Here is an 18,155-nt window from a genome sequence, read left to right as displayed (position 1 = left end):
CTGTCCATCTCTGCTAGAAAAGCTTTCTAGGCTCTTAGTTACTTCCGAGAAAATGGAAGATACTTTTTACTCACCACGATGGTGTTTTTGAGAATCCCCAACATTTGGGGAAAAACCCTGTCCCTTCTGCTTCTAATCCTACCCCCAACATACACTCTCCAGTTGGTCACAAACCATATTTTTGTTAAAAACCAAGGTATAACACCTTCTTCATCCAACATAACCAATCCGTCACGGAGCTGTATGCATCCTACCTCCTACCCACTGCTTACAACTGATTCTTTTCTCTCCATCCCCCAGTGCTTCCCCATGACACCAAGTCACCACCGACTTGCACTTTTTACAAACAAATCTGATTATTATGCCACTCTAAAATATCACTAGAAAAATCAGATTTTAGCAGTTTTCTTTTTAATGGTATCCAACTCGACCCCTCCTTTCTAGTCCAGGCAATATGCCAATTCTTCATCAATAAAATCAGTCTCGTTTCTGCATCTTTGCCTTCACTTATGAGATCTCTCTTTACTTGGGTGTCACCTCTCCTTCTCTTCTCTTTGACATATCTTTCCAACTTACAGCAGCTAGCACTTGCTGCCTATTCCATCCACGATGATTTCTCCTTTACTGACATGCCATTGCCCTTGTAGTCAGACCCACGCTGTTCAGCTGTGTAGCGGAATTTAGCTGTGGAATTTGAACAATACATATGCTGTGCAGCATAGTGTCAAATGAGGGTAAGCAAACAAAAGCCTGATTTACAATAGAAGGGAACAAGGTTCAAATTCCACAGCTGTGCCCTGCTGCATGCCTTTGGGCAAGTTACTTGACCACTCTGAGCTTCAGTCACTTCATCAATGAAATAGATGATGTCTCATGTCACTGTGTTGATAAGATTATACAACATATGAAAACTGTAAAATATCTATGCAATGCTTGACACTGTAGGAGACTGCTATAAACTGGTATGTGCAACATAACTCCAGGGAGAACCACCATCTAGAGCCGGGAATGGGGTGCCAGCACATTCAACCTGTCATGGTGGCACCACCCAGTAGGTTAAGTAGTCAGTATTATTATTACTTCACATATTGTGACCTTTCTTATGATGCAGATCATAAGTGTGGGAGATAGCCATCCTCAAGTAATTATTGACAACATAATAGGTATGCATTTAGTAAATATTTCCCTATTTTTCCCGCCCCATCCTGCGACAAACTTGCTTCCGTGAAGTTGAGTTATTGACCCGTGCCGTTGGCTTTCATTAAAGAGTGTATTAAAAATGTCTGCCACATAAAACAAATTGCTATCTCTTTTTCAGGGACATGTTTACGGGCACTGCCCTGACATTTCCTGGTGTCGCCTCTTTGAAATTCAGTGTGAGAGATTTCTTTTGGAACTCAGACTAAGAAAAGCCTTGCTTCTCTTAAGAAACATGTATAAATCACAGGGTGCTGATAAATATGTAATAGACTGTGTTTCTTTTTTTATCTTGGTTATCAGGAAACTGAAGGTCAAATATAATATTCCACTTTAGCAACTAACTTAGGACTTGCTGACCTTATCATCCTTTTCCCCTGGTGGTCTGTACCATCACTGTAATATAAATTTACCTATAAATGCAATGTTAATTTTCCACTACTATCCTTTCTCTTTTTCTTCCTTTTATTAATAAAATTCTTTGAGTTTTAGTTGGGCACATGGATAGCCAGTTTGAAGCAACATTTCTCAGCCTGCTTTCACTAAATGACTAATCAGTTGTGAACAGGAGCGCTGCGTACAACTTCCAGGTCATGCCCTCAACAGGAAACTCTTCACTCTCTACTTTTCTCTTCTGAGGAACTATAACTTAGACATGGTGCTGATGAGTCAATTTTGACCTTGTGGAAAGGGCAATGTCTTAGGGGAGACAGCAAAAATAGAGAAGGATCTCTAAAATGTCATCAAGCCCCACCCCACTATGGGCAACTCCCGTCCAGTTGAACTTTCACGTGAGTGAAAAATAAGCTTTCAGTTTTAAAGTCTGTGTTATCTTGGTCCTTCTTACAGCAGCTGAATCAATACCCTACGTAATATATCCTCATCCTAATGTTTTGTTTTTACTTGTATAGTTTACTTTTGTTCATATATATTTCTTTAAGCTATCTCTACTGTTGTTGTTTGTATTAATGGAAAAAGAAAGAGAAATGACCCCCACACACTGACAAGTTTGACAACTAGAATCTGCCTGAACTCCTATCATACTTCATACAAATCCATTTCTGAAGTAGAATGATTCTCTTTTCAAAGTGTGCTCAGAGGGGAATACTAATTTGCATTTGTTTAGACCTTTTAAATTTTACTTCAAAGCACTGTCCTATCTTACACAGAAGGGAGAAGTAAAAAGAGAATCTCTGTCCTTCAGCTTCAACAAAGCATATTCACGGCATCTTTCCCAAACTCCAATAGGTGACCTGACCTCAGCAAAGACGGAAAGAGGATTAACAGATGTGACAGTTAAGCAGTGATCTTCAGTATCATTTTTCTTCATGTAATGGACTTATAAAAAATTAAAATAGCAATACGTATTCAACTTCACAAGCTAAACATTTTAGGAAGTCTTAAAGAAAAACATGGTGATCCTTCTTCCCCTCGTCTGCATTCTACCTGAGGTAACCAAGGTTGAAGTATTCATTCTTGCATTTCCCTATTCTCCTACAGCCATATCTGAACACATACGGGCTTATCTTTTACTTAATATACAGGAGCATAAAACATACACACTTCACTCACATTCATAAAAATTGAGATAAATCATATTGCCTAGTATGGCTGTACCAAGTTTTAAACAACCAACCTCATTTTGAGGGAAATAATTTAATTAGCTAGTTTCCTATTGGTATAAATAGAAAAAAAAATAAATTTACTATAGGATATATTTTGGAAATCGATTTCTACTAATTCTACCTTTAAATTATATTTTCAAATCCATCTAATTTTCTCTTTCTCCCCCATCTTCACCATAGGCCAAGCTATCATCACTGACTAGGACTATCGCAACAATTCCTCCTCATCTCTGTCTCCATTCTTGCCCCTTGCAATCCACTGCTACAAAGGAGTCAGCACCATCTTTTAAAAACCTAAATCAGATGAAGTCATTCCCTTGTTTAAAAGCTTCCAATTGCTTCTTGTTGATGTGAGAAGAAAATCCAAACTCCTTCCAAAGTTCCAAAAGGTACAAAGCTTCCACAGCTCTTCACACAGGTCCATGCCTAAGCCTCCAACCTTATGACTAGCCACATCCCACCCCACAACTCTGGCTTTTTTTTGCTTTGGGGCCGCTATAAAAATTTATTTACTTCTCTGCTGCTTCCCCCACTCAAATAAGTATCTCGGGGAGGAAGGACCTTCTCTCCTTTGCTGCCATATTCCTAGCACCAAGAACTGCATTTGGCATATAAAATGTGCTCAGAAAATACGTCAAATAAGTGTACTAATCAATCAATTTCAAACAGACTGTGTTCCATGCACTTTCTGATTGAGAGTTCTATTCCCTCTGTTGAGAGAAAAGGAAAAGTACTATTGACTCATGAATTAAGTGGTCTGGATTTACATCCCAAATCTGTCTTTTGCCTGTAAGTAATTTAATTCTTTAGATCTCAGTTATTATATGTGGAAAGTGTGGAATAATGACCTAGCTTTCAGATTTATAAAGATCAAATACGGTTAATGGATGTAAAGGCATTTAAAAAACTCGAAAATGTTATATAAATGTTATTATGTCAATAAATGGTACATAAATAAGTAATGAAAATATCAAGAATTGAATTATATTGGACATTTAAATAATTTAAATAATAATTACATGCAAAACATATACATCAAACTTTTACCTTTTTATAACTGGATATTCTCTGACATATGTGCTCAATTTTTTCAGTGCAGATGGCACTGAATTTACTCTGAAGGTCAGTAGGAATCACTTCATTTAAAGAGTTAAGGCTCGTGCAATTTTGTACAAAATGATCATCACTTTTAGCCAGGGCTTCAAGAATCTGTAGTAACAGAGAGAGAGAGAGAGAGAGAACAAGAAAAGAAAACGTTCAAAATTAGCCAAATAAAATTTTCACAATTCTAGAACACAGGGTGACTCTACCCAGCACACTTCCCTGAGCTGCTTGGGATTTCTATGTTCAGTAAAACCCTTGCAGTGAAGTGACAGACTTGTGTGTTTGGCCTCTCATGTTCTGCCTTCTGCCAGCTATAAAAGGTTGCCTGAGGGAAGTGAGTGGACTTCAAAGACTCCCTGCCGGATACACCATAAACCGTATGCTCTGATTTGGTAACACATTGCCTATATTTTAGTCAGAGTCACTCAGAACATTTTTTTTTTTCTCAATTTGGTAGTAGAACAACAAAACCTAAGGAAAACCAACAGAATGGTATCCTTACTTTCTACTGAGAGGACAGTACAGAGAATGCATATAACAAAGGTCTGCTGATGAAATGAATAAATAAGTTCTCTTGCTAAAGTAAAATCAACGATAGTTGCTGTGTCTGAGCTCCATCTGATAAAAGCATCAGATAAAAGCATCCATATGATGTGTTCAATTAATAAGTCCTTTTGGCTATTTGAATCCATTGTAAGACAGCACTTTGTGTGTGTGTGTGTGTGTGTGTACACACTGTTGATCACTGAGAATTTCCAATGAATTGAATTAGTTATGTGCCATACTGATGATTGAAGATTGCAAGGATTGATTACACCCTTATCTGACATTTTTATAATATGGGATGAGGGATACATGGATAGATGCCATGTTTATTGGAGCTCCCTCACCATCTCCACTTCCCTGTCTTACAGAATATAAAGTGTGAGTTTTTGTTTAATGGCTACTCTAGATAGGAGAGCTCACTTCATCATTAGCCGTATGATCTTGGTTAAATTTCTTAATTTCTTTGAATTTCTTTTCTTCATGTGTAAAATGGAAATATTTACAACACTTAGACAGTTTGTATTTATAAATCTATAAGAATATAAAACAAAAACATAAAATAATTTTTGAAATAGTGCATTTGGATTTCTATAGTATTTTCTCCAACTAAAATTTTAAAAAATACAGGCTCTAAGTGCTAAATCTATCTCAACCACTCATACATGAAACAAGGGTTAACATGAAAAAATAGAAGTAGTGAAGCTATATGTCATATTTCTTACTTGTAATACCTGAATCCTCATAGGGTGATAGCAAAGTAGATGAAATAATAAAGCTTACACCTGGGGAGGGTCCAACAGGAGTTCTGATTTACCTAGCGGAAGGATCATGAAAAGCGAGCACAGGGTCACCTCTCACTTACTACATTTTATCCATTTGGATGAAAACTCCCTTCTTCCTTCTCTATCTTGGTTTAGTCTAATGACTAAGGGTGATATCCTTCCCAACCAAGAATTACATAAATGTCTGAGGGCCTATTCACAAATGGATCTCTACGCTTTGTGAAATTTTATGAAATAAACATGAGACTTGCAGAATTTGAAGTTTCTTATAATACATTTCATGACTTCAAATACTTTTCAGAGGATTATCTACATTTAAAAAAGCACCACCTGTCATGAAAACCATCTGAAAGGTATTCATGAGACTGAATCAACAGATGCAGCAAACTTAACGAAATGCAGAGAAACCTTTGCCAAATCAACTCACATTTGCCTGGGCAAGAGTCCCATCTAACTTTACACTGTACTCCAAAAGAGATCAATAAAAAGGAAGGTTGTACGCATACCGAGTAATGGGGGGAAAAAAAGAAGAGAAAGTTGAATGAGCTGACAGCTGAAGCGTATACAGCTATTCAAAGTGGAGTTGGGGGAGGGCATCAGTGACTTTATTTAGAACAAAATCCCTTATTTTCCTGGGATCACTCATACCTTGGCAGTGAGACTGAAGAAACCTTTGGGCTCGATCATCTTCTCCACCACGTTGCACTTTATCCCAGCTGTGCTGTCATACTCATACACGACACCATATTCCAGGTGCACGTTATCTACTGTCAGGCTCACGTGCTCTTTCTTCCCGTCGATGATGGCCATGGTGTTAAACTTGTCAATTACCTCTGGAACAAAGACAGATTTAATTCAGCAAATTCAGGAAGGGTTTGATAGTCTCTTCAAAGGATTTGAGTCTCTCCGAATAATTTTTAAAGATTTCTTTAAAGGATGGCTAAATCTGATGTTCTCGTTAACATTTTTAAAAACAAGAACACCTAAAAAAACATATGTTCGAGTGATCCAAATCTCACCACTCTAACATGACTAGTCTTTGCACATCCATTTTGATCTAAGGACCATATGTATGTCTATTTATACCATTATAAACATTATACATACAACTTTATATTTTTTTTATTAGAAGCATGCATGACTTGAAGTCAGGACTCCTAAAACTGCCTCAAACATCGAATGAATATTTGTTCAAAGCAGAAAAACATATAAAGCCGAAAGAAGCAGAAAGGAGATGCAACAATCATTTTCTCCGCAGACGGAATGCATGAATTTTCCCAAACAGCATCTTCTGTGGATAGCTCATCGAGAAAATCTGTCATTGTTTGCTGTAATAACATTTTCATCTAGACTGTCTTCCTATCGGTTTTTGGCCTACAATCAGTCAGCTGGCATAAAAACACCTAAAATCTCAAGCAGGAAATGACTGAGAAACCTAACAGCTAATATTAAATTAGCAAAAGTAGAGTATTAGTTAATTAAAAACGATTAAGTCCTAGAATGGCAGAAACAGTAAATGTAAAATAGGCAAAAGCAGAATAATGCTTTATCTTAAAATAATTGAGTCCCAGAATAGCTAGAAATAAATTATCAGAGCATCTCATTTCACTGTAGCATTAATGACGATAAACAAAAAAAGCTAACTCTAAATGAGGAATAAAGACATCAAGATAAGGTCCTGAGAATTGTTCTAGTTTAAATAATTAAGAAAAGTGATATGTCGGGGGTGCCTGGGTGGCACAGCGGTTAAGCGTCTGCCTTCGGCTCAGGGCATGATCCCGGCGTTCTGGGATTGAGCCCCACATCAGGCTCCTCCGCTAGGAGCCTGCTTCTTCCTCTCCCACTCCCCCTGCTTGTGTTCCCTCTCTCACTGGCTGTCTCTATCTCTGTCAAATAAATAAATAAAATCTTTAAAAAAAAAAAAAAAGAAAAGAAAGGTGATATGTCATAACAACCTTGGTGTTCCAGCGTGGTTGAAATATTTCTAATATGGTCTATGAGCTTAGTGGCTCCTACCCAGTGGCCTTCTGGGAGTGGAGGGAAGACAGCTTTTGCTGAATGTCCCCACTTATGATCAGTGTGTATAGGGGATTATGTAACTGTGCTGGTCTGGAGGAAACTACTAGTACAATAAAAATATCCAGAGTTATCCAATAATAATACAAATGGAAAGATACCAGAAAAAAGTTAAGAGAGGATTCAAGGACTTCTGTGAAAAAGTGTTGAAACAATAATTCAAGGTATTTGTCAAATACAAACAAAAGATTAATTGTCTTCGTCCCTTTACCCTTGGTGAAGAAGCCACAGAATACAGCAATCTGCCGGTTGCTTCACTAAGAAAATGGAAATGATATGAGTCCTTATCAAAAGCACTCTTTCTCCCATTTTTATATTATTAGTTTGTCTCTTTCATTACAATTAATGTTAGAATACAGTAAAGGTTACTTGAATCAAGGAAGTATTTTCAAAGGGACTACAGACTTTCTAAACTTGGCCTTCAAATTTTAGTGCACATACAGATCAGATCTTGTTAAAATGGAGACCCTGTTTCAACAGGTCTGGGGTGGGGCTGAGATCTGCCTCTCTCCAGGTGATACTGCAGCTGCTGGGCTGTGAACCACATTGTATTAGGAAGTCTACACAACATTTAAACTCAAAACAGGGAAACACATTATAACTTGGGTTTGAACCCACATTCTACCATTTACTGGCTTGGGCAAATCCCTTAAGCTAATAAGCCTTAATTTCTTCTTTCATAAAATAAGGATGATGACAACAACACTATTGAGAGATTTCCTTTTTGATGACTTTATGAGATAACCCATGTAAAACACTTAAAGTGCCTAACAAAGCGTAGTAGCTATGACATGTTAGTCACTAGCTAGTACTCCTTACATATTTGACATAACGTCTATTTGGTGATAATGACTGAAGAAAGTGGTTTGAGCACACAAGATTTTCAATAATTGGGACTAGGCACAGGCATACTGAAAAAGAATACTACTATAAGCAAATGAGGAGAAAAAGAAGGAACCCACCTTCTACTTTGCAGTCAAAAGCATCCCCTACTTCATCTCCGGGAGGTTTGGAGTTAGACTTCTGAAGGTCTTCTTGGGCGCTCTCAATGCTATTATAAACCCACTGTATGGAATCTTGCTGGAATGAGGAGAGGGAAAGAAACCTCAGAGGTATTAATGCTTCTAAAAAGGCATATCCATTTCACAAACCTGCTTCAGGAGAGTTGACAATCTTATTTATTCTTCCAGTTTATTTAAAGATAAAAAAATTTGAGAGAGAAAGAAAATCAACATCAGAAACTAATAAAAAGTCAATGGCAATTATATTATTTAGCAAATTGACTTTTTTTAAGCTTGAAATTTTATCTTCCAAAGATGTTTTTAAATAGGCTGTTTTTCCCAAGTGTCTTACTTAAATGCCTCAAGTATATCTTAAATTATAAATTACATTTTTAAATAAATAAATGCCAGAAGGACAGTTTTCTGAAGAATCAGTCATCTATCACTATACAAATCACTTAAATGCTCTCCTGACACATATATTTAATACAATTAATGCTTTTTTGAATCAAACCAATATGAAAATTTGAAGAACATCTTTCATTTCATTGGGTTCCCAAGTGATGTAACTATTTTTTAATCCTTCCATATCATAAGTCATCCTATATTTTAATTAAAATAGCAGTTGCAGGCTTATTTAAATAAATGAGAAAGAGGAAGTGGCCACCAAGTAAATGCTTTCAGGTCTGCATTCCTTACTTTAAAGTTTATACCTTTCCTAGGTCAGATGATAAACTGAATTGCACTACTGGAGTGTGATATAATTTACATTATCCATTTTTCTCTTGTATTAACTTCACAATTGTGTTTGATTATTATATTGCTATCCATCATTAAAATGTGAGTTAACACTTGAACATTCAAATACACCTTGGTAACCTGTTGTGGCCCCTAAGGAACCACACCTCTGTGCAGCTCCTTCCCGCACTGACCCAAGACTTGGTCATGGGATCTGATTTTTCCAAAGGGATGATATAAATAGAGTCAATTGCTTTATCCTCTTCAAATGTAGACACTGTGCAGGAAGGACAATCTGCTAGACTGGAAAGGGAGGCCATGTGGAAAAACTGGAGTGAGCGAACACGAGGGCGGGTAGTTGCAGAGCCCAAGCGGTCCCAGCACAACTTTGCCACATCAGTGCCTTCCCGCAGAATCAAGAGAAATAATCAGTCACTGTTGTTTTAAGCCACTAAGTTTTGGGACAGTCTGCTTTGTGGCAATGGATATGTGATAGAGCAGGTTACTCACTTAGTGATTTTTTTTCTATTTTTTGCTTTTCTTTTTTTTTTAAAAGATTTTTTTATTTGGTTGTTATATGCAACTGATAAATTGTTGAACACTACATCTGAGACTAATATGTACTATATGTGGGCTAAAAGAATTTAAATTTTTAAAAAGATCTATTTATATTCGACAGGCAGAGAGCACAAGCAGGGGGAGGGGCAGAGGAAGAGGGAAAAGCAGGCTCCCCACTGAGCAGGGAGCCCAATGCTGGACTCATCTGAGGAGCCTTGGATCATGACCTGAGCCGAAGGCAGACACATGACCGACTGAGCCCCCCAGCGTCCCTGTTTATTGCATATCTTAATCATTTCACTAAACAACTCCTCTCTGAGAAGGCAGTCAAGGAAAATGAAAAGAAATGAAATTCAAATCAATTTGGCTATTTACCAAAATTCCAATTAAAGGGAAAAGGTTTGATCATTTCAGACGTGTCTTTTTAAAAAATTCATTTAATAATACATTTCAATAAATATTTATTAAACCATTATCAACCTAAATAACCTATGAGTCTATGCATGAATTCCAATTTGCTTTGCTAGTCTGACCTTATCAATAAGCAAAATTGATGAGCTATTTTCTTGTAGGTTCAGTATTTTGCAGGATGTCAGTCCGGGCCTATGAGAAAATAACCACTCCTCTCTCTGGTTTGGACATAAAGTCATACATATTCTCAAATCCAGAAGAGTACTTGGCTATGTATGAAGGAAAAAATACAAAGCCTCTCCTCTAAAGTTCCTTTTACGTTCAGTTGATTGATTTGAGAGAATTTTCCCCTATAGCCCAATATTCATTTGTACATCATGGGCTAAGCTTTGCTTATAAATTAGGATTCTCATTTTATTTTTCTACAGCACTTGAAATTTAATCAGAGGATAATGCTTAGAATTTTAAGTAATGACAACTACATTTTGGTATTTTCTTTTAAGAGCTAAATCCAGTTACTTAAATAAATATATCCAAAACTCAATCACAGACCCTATAAAACCCACGCAGACACACAATGACCACTATATATCCTAAAGCATTTGCAAGAGTCAAGAAAACAATTCAAACCTTTGGATTTCAATTTGGTAAACAGTTAGGTCTTTGAAAACTCATATCACAATGCAAATGAAAATACCCAGAGCACTTTTTAAACCGGTGATAATACTGTAACAATAAGCTGCAATCATTTAAGCATAATTGATTATAAATAATTATGCAGATAAAACAATCATCACGAGATTTACAATGTCTTGCTTAAATGTGAACCTAGAAGTAGAAACCACAGACATCCCTGGCACTATCTTGTGTTGTCCTCTAGGCTTTCTATGCAAGTTTGCAATGAGATCTGGGTAAGCTGCAGGACAATTTACCTTCATTGGTCTTCTGTATTTCCTGCAGGCTGTAACGTGTGCAATAACACTGGCATGGGTCTCTTTGCTGACATTGATTCCATTTACTTTGATAATACACTGTCCAGGGTGAAGACCAGCCGCTGCAGCCACAGTTCCTTCAAATACAAATGAGAAAATTGCCAAAAATTTGAGGAATGAGATTCATTTTTATCACATATGCAACAAGGAAAGCAATTTTAAAATATAATAGAGATCTAGCTAGTATGTTCTTGATAAATTTGGTTCTGATAGCAATGCCCTCTCAACACTTTTCTACTTTTCATCTGGCCATTCAAACTGTGATTAACAGAATATGCTCCCATCTTCCTAAGAATGAGTTTGAAGGGATATTGTAAAGTGACCTTTATAATGCTAATCAGTTATTTCCCTTCTCAAATGTCTAGTCAGTCTTAATTTTCTACATATGCATATATAATGGCAAAACGGAAAGCCAGAAATGTATGCCTTATTTATCTTTCTTTAGTCTATAAAATCTCTAAATATTAAAATAGTATTCACTATCATTTGTTTTTCTTAGTAACATTTATTACAAGGACATTTTTGAAATTTACAATAGCTTGTAAATTTCAGTCTTATTCTTTTTTAATTTACTTTTTATATTCAAGTATAATTAACATACAGCATTATATTAGTTTCAGGTGTACAACATAATGATTCATCAATTCTATAATCAGTTTCATTTTTTTAAATGCAAACAGTTAAAAGAAATTCTTAAGGAAAAAAAAATCAAGTCAATTAGCAACTACAAGTAGACTGGATTTGCTAAGTAAAATAAGTGCTCAGGATATCTACAAAGGGTCAGGAACCACAGAATTGGTGGAGAATAAAATTAATCGGATAACATCAACTGTCCATCATTTATTTGCACAGATATAGAATTAAATATGCAAGTGAAATATCCTATTAGTGAGTTAAGATTTTCAGAAACTTTCAGTCATTATTATTTGATATTCTGAGCAAATCAACATTTACATAGCACCATTAATAAATACAATGAATATAATAATATAAGTGATTATAAAGATTATGTTAGAAGAGCCTTCTTTTGTAAGCAATTTCTCCCATGAAGGAATTATTAAACATCTTAGAGAGCATAATTTATATTCAAGAAGACAGTATATACATATTTTTCTCACTAAAATTCACTCCCAGAAATACTAAGTGGTGGGGCGCCTGGGTGGCTCAGTGGTTAAGCATCTACCTTCGGCTCAGGGCGTGATCCCAGAGTCCTGGGATCGAGCCCCGCATCAGGCACCTCCGCTATGAGCCTGCTTCTTCCTCTCCCACTCCCCCTGCTTGTGTTCCCTCTCTCGCTGGCTGTCTCTATCTCTGTCAAATAAATAAATAAAATCTTAAAAAAAAAAAAAAAACTAAGTGGTTTTTCTGGACTGAAGCAGGTCTTGGAGGGAAAAGGGACACTCCCCATATCAAGAATAGCCTGAAAAAAGGCACTGAGTGAAGAAATAACCTGGACATCTGGGAGCATGTGAGCAGTTGGTGAGAGCTTAAAATGGGAGTGGTGGGTGAAGATCCTGGAGAGCCAAGCAGAGCCAGGTTGTGAAGTCCTTGCATACTTTAGGTGAAGTCTTAAGACCTTAACCTTACTATATATGCATGAGAGAAAGTATTTAAGAATTTTAAGCAGACAAGTGACATGACCCCCCCAAAACAGAGGATGGATCATTGGCGTTTAAGTCAAAAATCAAAATCACAGCAAGCATCTACTGCAGGTTTCTGGGCTAGAACTAAAGTCGCATTTGTTACAAAAGGAAAAAATGAGATCAAGTATTTGATGTTTGATGACAGAGTTTGTGAAGAGGCTACAGTCCCCAAGGATCACTCCTCTGCCTTTGGACTCAGTGGCTGAGTAGATAGTCATTTAAATAAAGAGAATACAGAAAGCAAAGCAAGTTCAGAGAATAGATGGGAAGTTCAATTAGAGATAATGCTGAGGTCTGAGCTGGAGACAGATATTTAAAAATCTCCAGCAAGAGGATCAATAAGATTTCTCACAGAGAACAAGAAGCAAGAAGAGAAACAAGAGAGAAGAGGGAGCCAACAGTTAAGGGGTCGATAAATGAAGGGAGGGGTAGAAGAAAACTCTGAAAAGTGCCATCTCAGAAATCAGGAGATGAATGTTTTCAGCAAACAGGAGTAGTCAGTTTAAACAAATGCCAAAGAAAGCCCAACTAATAGAAATGTTATCAATGTCCATAGTACTTTCCAGTCAAGTCCATGATAACTCTTATAAGACAGACTCTGGAGACATGGGTGGGAGATGGGGAGAGATATTTCTGGCACTGGCCTAAAACTCGAATAGGAAGTGAAGAAGTGCAGCTGAAAATACAGACAGCATCTCAGGAAGTTTGGTCATGACAAAATAAAAGTTATTACAGCACTATTCTAGAGCTGAGCTTATCAATCTTGGATGTGCTTACGACTCATCTGAGGATCTCGTTGAAATGTAGATTCTGAGTCGGCATATCCTGGGTGGGTCCTAAGATACTGCATTTCTAACCAGATCCCAGGCAATGCCAATGCTATATGTCCATGGATCACGTTTTGAGTAGCAAGGCTCTACATGGGAAAACAAGGAAAAGGGAAAGGTTCTGTGTTTGCTGTTCTAGTTTAAGATCATTTTGTTTCTCTGTTTGTTTCATTGGGAAAGAATTGAGCATGTTCACAGCCTGTACTACAATAATCCAATGAAGAAAAAAGGCTGCAATTCTGGAAGGGGATACCTGACAGCATTAACACTCCAGAGAAGGTGTCCAAAGGGATGACATCTAGAACACTTATAGAGAAATTCACCTTGAACTCTAAAAAGGAAAAAAAGGCCTCTTCCTCTAGGGTGGGAGAAAGCTGGTGATGTGGTAGAGCCAGCAAAAGGTGTGAATGTGAAGAAAAAGGTATGGGAGGGGCGCCTGGGTGGCTCAGTCATTAAGAGTCTACCTTTGTCTCAGGGCGTGATCCCAGAGTCCTGGGATTGAGCCCTGCATCGGGCTCCCTGCTCTGCTGGGAGCCTGCTTCTTCCTCTCCCACTCCCCCTGCTTGTGTTCCCTCTCTCACTGCCTGTCTCTCTATCTGTCAAATAAATAAATAAAATCTTTAAAAAAAAAAAAAAGAAAAAGGTGTGGGACTCTGAGGGTTTCATACCTAGGACCCTGAATTTGTCTGTGAGGTGAAAAAGGAAGTTCATCTTGGGAGACTGGAGGGAATTATGAGGAGAAAAAGAGGGAGGTGATCAGAGACATGAAAAGATTGCTGAGTAGTTAGACAGGCCCAGTAAAAGGACAGTGAACTGGGATGACACTAATTCCACATCTATGACAGTTTTTTTTTCTACTTACTTAGGAGAAAAAGCAAAAAGTATGGTTAAGTTGATCCAAAGCTAAAAAGAGGTGACGTGGTGCACGTGAAGAATAAGGACAAGAGAACCTTGGTGATGCTGGCAAGAATGACTGAGGTGACCTACCAGGGGGATAAGGCTGGCTAAGAAAGGGAGTCTTCAGGGGAAAAAGAGAAGGAACCAGAACCTGGAGGTCCCAAATTAATTTAAAAAAACAAACAAACAAAAAAATTAACAAGCTGAGAATATCATTGTGATGAGACTACAGTAAGAAATCAGCATATTAGAATTTTAGATTCCAAAGGTGAAATTTCAGTTATAGATATATTCTAGTATGTGGCCATGGGAAGGGACTGAGGAATACAAAGGGAAAGAAGTTTTCCTTTCTTATAGCAAAATTACAGTGCAAATAGAAACCACAGAATGGTATCTTTTTATTTAATATACATCTGAAAGGTAAAGCACCTCAGCATTTCTGTCTTTTACTCTTCAGAAGCAAAGAGCATGGGAACCAGATTTGGGCCTACCCTACAACTACGTTCCAAAGACAGAACCCGGCTCTTTAAATGACACTGTAATAGGACAGAAGCACAACGTGATTCACTCAGGTTTTCGGTTATTTTACAGTACTGATAATGTGACTTACTCTCTTCTGTTTAGTGAAAATGAAGATCTTGGATGTTATCGACTATCCCCTTTCAGTATGAAGTATATCCCATTTCAGTTTTATAATATTAATGAGTTATTGGAAAGGTTTTAAATGTCTATTAGTCTATATGTTTTAAACATCTGAGAAAAGGACAAGTTTTTGAAATATGATTCCTTTTTGTCATATATACCCTAATGAAGGCAATTTTATAATCTAATAAAGGCCTAGCTAGTATGTTCTTGATATATTTGATTCTGATAGTAATGCTCTCTCAGAATTTTCCAGACTAATATTTGGGTGATCATATTAAGATACTTTACATTTTATGTTTCTTAGTAATGAAGAACATGTATGTCTCTTGTTAAGATAAACACATGGCCTCTTTGCTTATAATGACATTTCTCTCTATAGCAGCAAGTTATATACTATGTGCGATCTAACACTCATTCCCTTAAATTATTACTAGTGTTAGTATAATATAAAATTTAAAATACATATAACAAGAGATATCAATGGTTTATTTACCTATCAAACAAAAAAGCATAACATATAAATATCTTATTATTTAATTTAAAATGCATTTTATGGTTTATGAAATGCTTCATTTATAGAAATACTTGAAGTAATCATATAGCAACAGGTTATAAAGCACACAGATAATTCTTAAACCTGAAAACTTACATATTTGAGTTACTGACAAAAATGTAGTCATTTGCCACCAGAGAAAAATACAAACAGACAACCTTAAAATTGTTACACCCTTTGGCTAAACTGAAACATGCAAAAAAGTGAGATTGGGAGGCATCATTCTCTCATCGTTTTTTTTTTAATTTCTTATTTAAATTCAATTTAATTAACATAGAGTGTATTATTTGTTTCAGAGCTAGAACTTAGTGATTCATCAGTTGAATATAACACCCATATCTCATTACATCACGTGCTCTCCCTAATGCCCATCACCCAGTTACCCCATTCCTCCACCCACCTCCCAGAGCTCCAGCAGCCCTCATTTTTTTTCCCTAGAGTTAAGAGTCTCTTATGGTTTGTCTTCCTCTCTGTTTTCATGCTATTTTATTTTTTTCTTCCCTTCCCCTATGTTCGTCTGTTTCTTAAATTCCACATATGAGTGAAATCATATGGTATTTATCGTTCTCTGACTGACTTAGCTTAGCATAATGCCCTCTAGTTCCATCCATGTCATCGGTTTGTAACAGTGATAAATCTGCCTTACAATTTTTAAGAGCTTTTTTAAAAATATTGTTATAGGAATGTACTGCCATTGAGCTAATATATTAGTAAAAATATGCTTGAGAAAATTCATGACAATACCACCATGCACATTTTGAATATATTCTTGTTCAGCAAGCAATATTCAAACATGCTGAAAAGCTGTTTGCCATGCAGAATGAATTTCTCACCTCTTCCTACTGCATGGACAACCGATGGGCCATATCCTCGGATCTGGAATCCAAGTCCCTCAGCTGAATCTGGGATTTTCACTGTCCTAAAATCAGTCAGAAAATAGGGTAAGATGACAAGATGACTTGACAATGCCACGGTTGGTTAAAACAATAGTGTTCACACTTTTATTCATTCTTTCCATAAATATGTGTTGAGAGTCTACTGTGTAAAAGACACTGACTGGGCTAGAAACAGGAAACAAACAGGGTGCGTGCCCTCACAAGGGCACCCAGAAGGCACGCACGACAGACTTCCTCAGTTGGGCATGGCTAGTGCATGGTATATGCTGAATAAGGAACAGGCTCTGGGATCAGACAAAACTAGTTCTGGATCCTCATTTAGTCACTTCATAGTTGAATGACTTGCATGAATTCCTTAACTTCTCTGAGCTTGAGTTTCCAAGTTTCCACAGAAAGACTATGTTCAAACTTACTTGCAGGGTGTCAGTGGAGATTAAAAGAGGAATCTTTGGTCAACTGCCTTACATCATGCTATGAATTGTGTAGGCACTTCAGTAAAATGGAAGCTTCTCTCCTTAGTTTACTGGGTGTTTTTGTTTTTTTTTTTGAAGATTTATTGATTAATTTTAAAAGAGAGAGAGAGAACAAGTGCGTGAGCAAGGTTGGGGCAGAGGGAGAAGGAGGGAATCCTCAAGCAGACTCCCTGCTGAGCTTGGAGCCAGGCTCGGGGCTACATCTCACGACCTGCGTTCATGGCCTGAGTTAAAATCAAGAGTCGACCGTTTAACCGACTGAGCCACCCTGGTGCCCAACCCCTCAGCTTACTGTTACGAAAAAGACAACGCACTGTGAAATTTCTTTGTTGAAATGTCTTTGTTAAAAGTCATACAAGAAATACAGAGTTAATATATTCTACCTGTTGAGAACTTCATCAAAGAACAACAATGAAAAGCTTGTTATAAAGAACAGATCTGTCAAACACTACATCAAAATAATTTAAGAATGTGATTAACTTTAGAATTTATTCAGTGAAATTTTGAAAGAATAATACATCAAAAGGAAAACCTGAATAAGAAAAGAAGTATTTTCAAGGAAGCCACGTGGAAAAGAAGATGAAGGAAAAGAGAGCCTGAGTGAGCCGCCGTTACGACACACCGGTGAGGGATGTCCAGTTTGGCGCTAAGAAGTGAGCCACTCCACAGACGGAAGCCAGAGATCAGAGAGCAACCGTGAAAAGGAGAGAACATGAGATAAGGCGGAACATCGTAACAATACAAATGAGTATCATAAATTGCAGCACAGAGCAAAGACAAACGAACACAGTGCAATACATTTTGACGGATAGCCCTAGATGCCCAGGAAACAAAAGTGTTTTCCAAAAGATGATGAATTAATCATGAAATAAATGTCAGCAGCACTTCAAGGGCACATTAGACAGAGTCTGAAGTGAGGTACAGTAGCACTTACTTACAGTTTATATAAAAAAGCTGCTGGAGCAGTTTGAGCAATGCTGTGCCTAGAACACGGGAGAAAGCCCTATACAGCATTTGTGCCAGACAGCAGAGGCTGGCGCTGCCATCGGAAATATAACAGAGGCAGGCATTCCAGCACTGGGTGGGAGAAATGTCAATTGTCTGTTTTAGGGAAACTTGAAAGTAGTATTATGAATTAGGTCATCCACTAGGAATAGGTTATACACTATGAAGTGATCTCCGTATTGGTGG

The 18,155-nt window shown here is 37.2% G+C and overlaps 1 protein-coding gene across 4 annotated transcripts in view; it reads right to left on the bottom strand.

Moving 5' to 3' along the window:
- The window catches only part of PREX2 (phosphatidylinositol-3,4,5-trisphosphate dependent Rac exchange factor 2), a 270,321-nt gene that overhangs the window by 114,686 nt on the left and 137,480 nt on the right, over positions 1–18,155 (bottom strand). For all 4 annotated transcript variants that reach the window (XR_006409186.3, XM_026495929.4, XM_044382804.3 and 1 more), the window contains 5 exons: positions 16,429–16,514; positions 10,971–11,107; positions 8,293–8,410; positions 5,903–6,087; positions 3,870–4,031 (listed from right to left, as the gene is read on the bottom strand). Coding sequence is in view for 3 of the 4 variants with exons in the window: in XM_026495929.4 (XP_026351714.1) it covers positions 3,870–4,031; positions 5,903–6,087; positions 8,293–8,410; positions 10,971–11,107; positions 16,429–16,514 (688 nt within the window). In the remaining variant the exon portion in view is untranslated. The remainder of the gene's footprint in view (positions 1–3,869; positions 4,032–5,902; positions 6,088–8,292; positions 8,411–10,970; positions 11,108–16,428; positions 16,515–18,155) is intronic.

Source organism: Ursus arctos, unplaced genomic scaffold (assembly GCF_023065955.2).
Source record: "Ursus arctos isolate Adak ecotype North America unplaced genomic scaffold, UrsArc2.0 scaffold_6, whole genome shotgun sequence".
NCBI lineage: Eukaryota > Metazoa > Chordata > Mammalia > Carnivora > Ursidae > Ursus > Ursus arctos.
The sequence above is the reverse complement of the archived record's forward strand: the minus strand, read 5'-3'. Positions and strand labels throughout refer to the sequence as shown.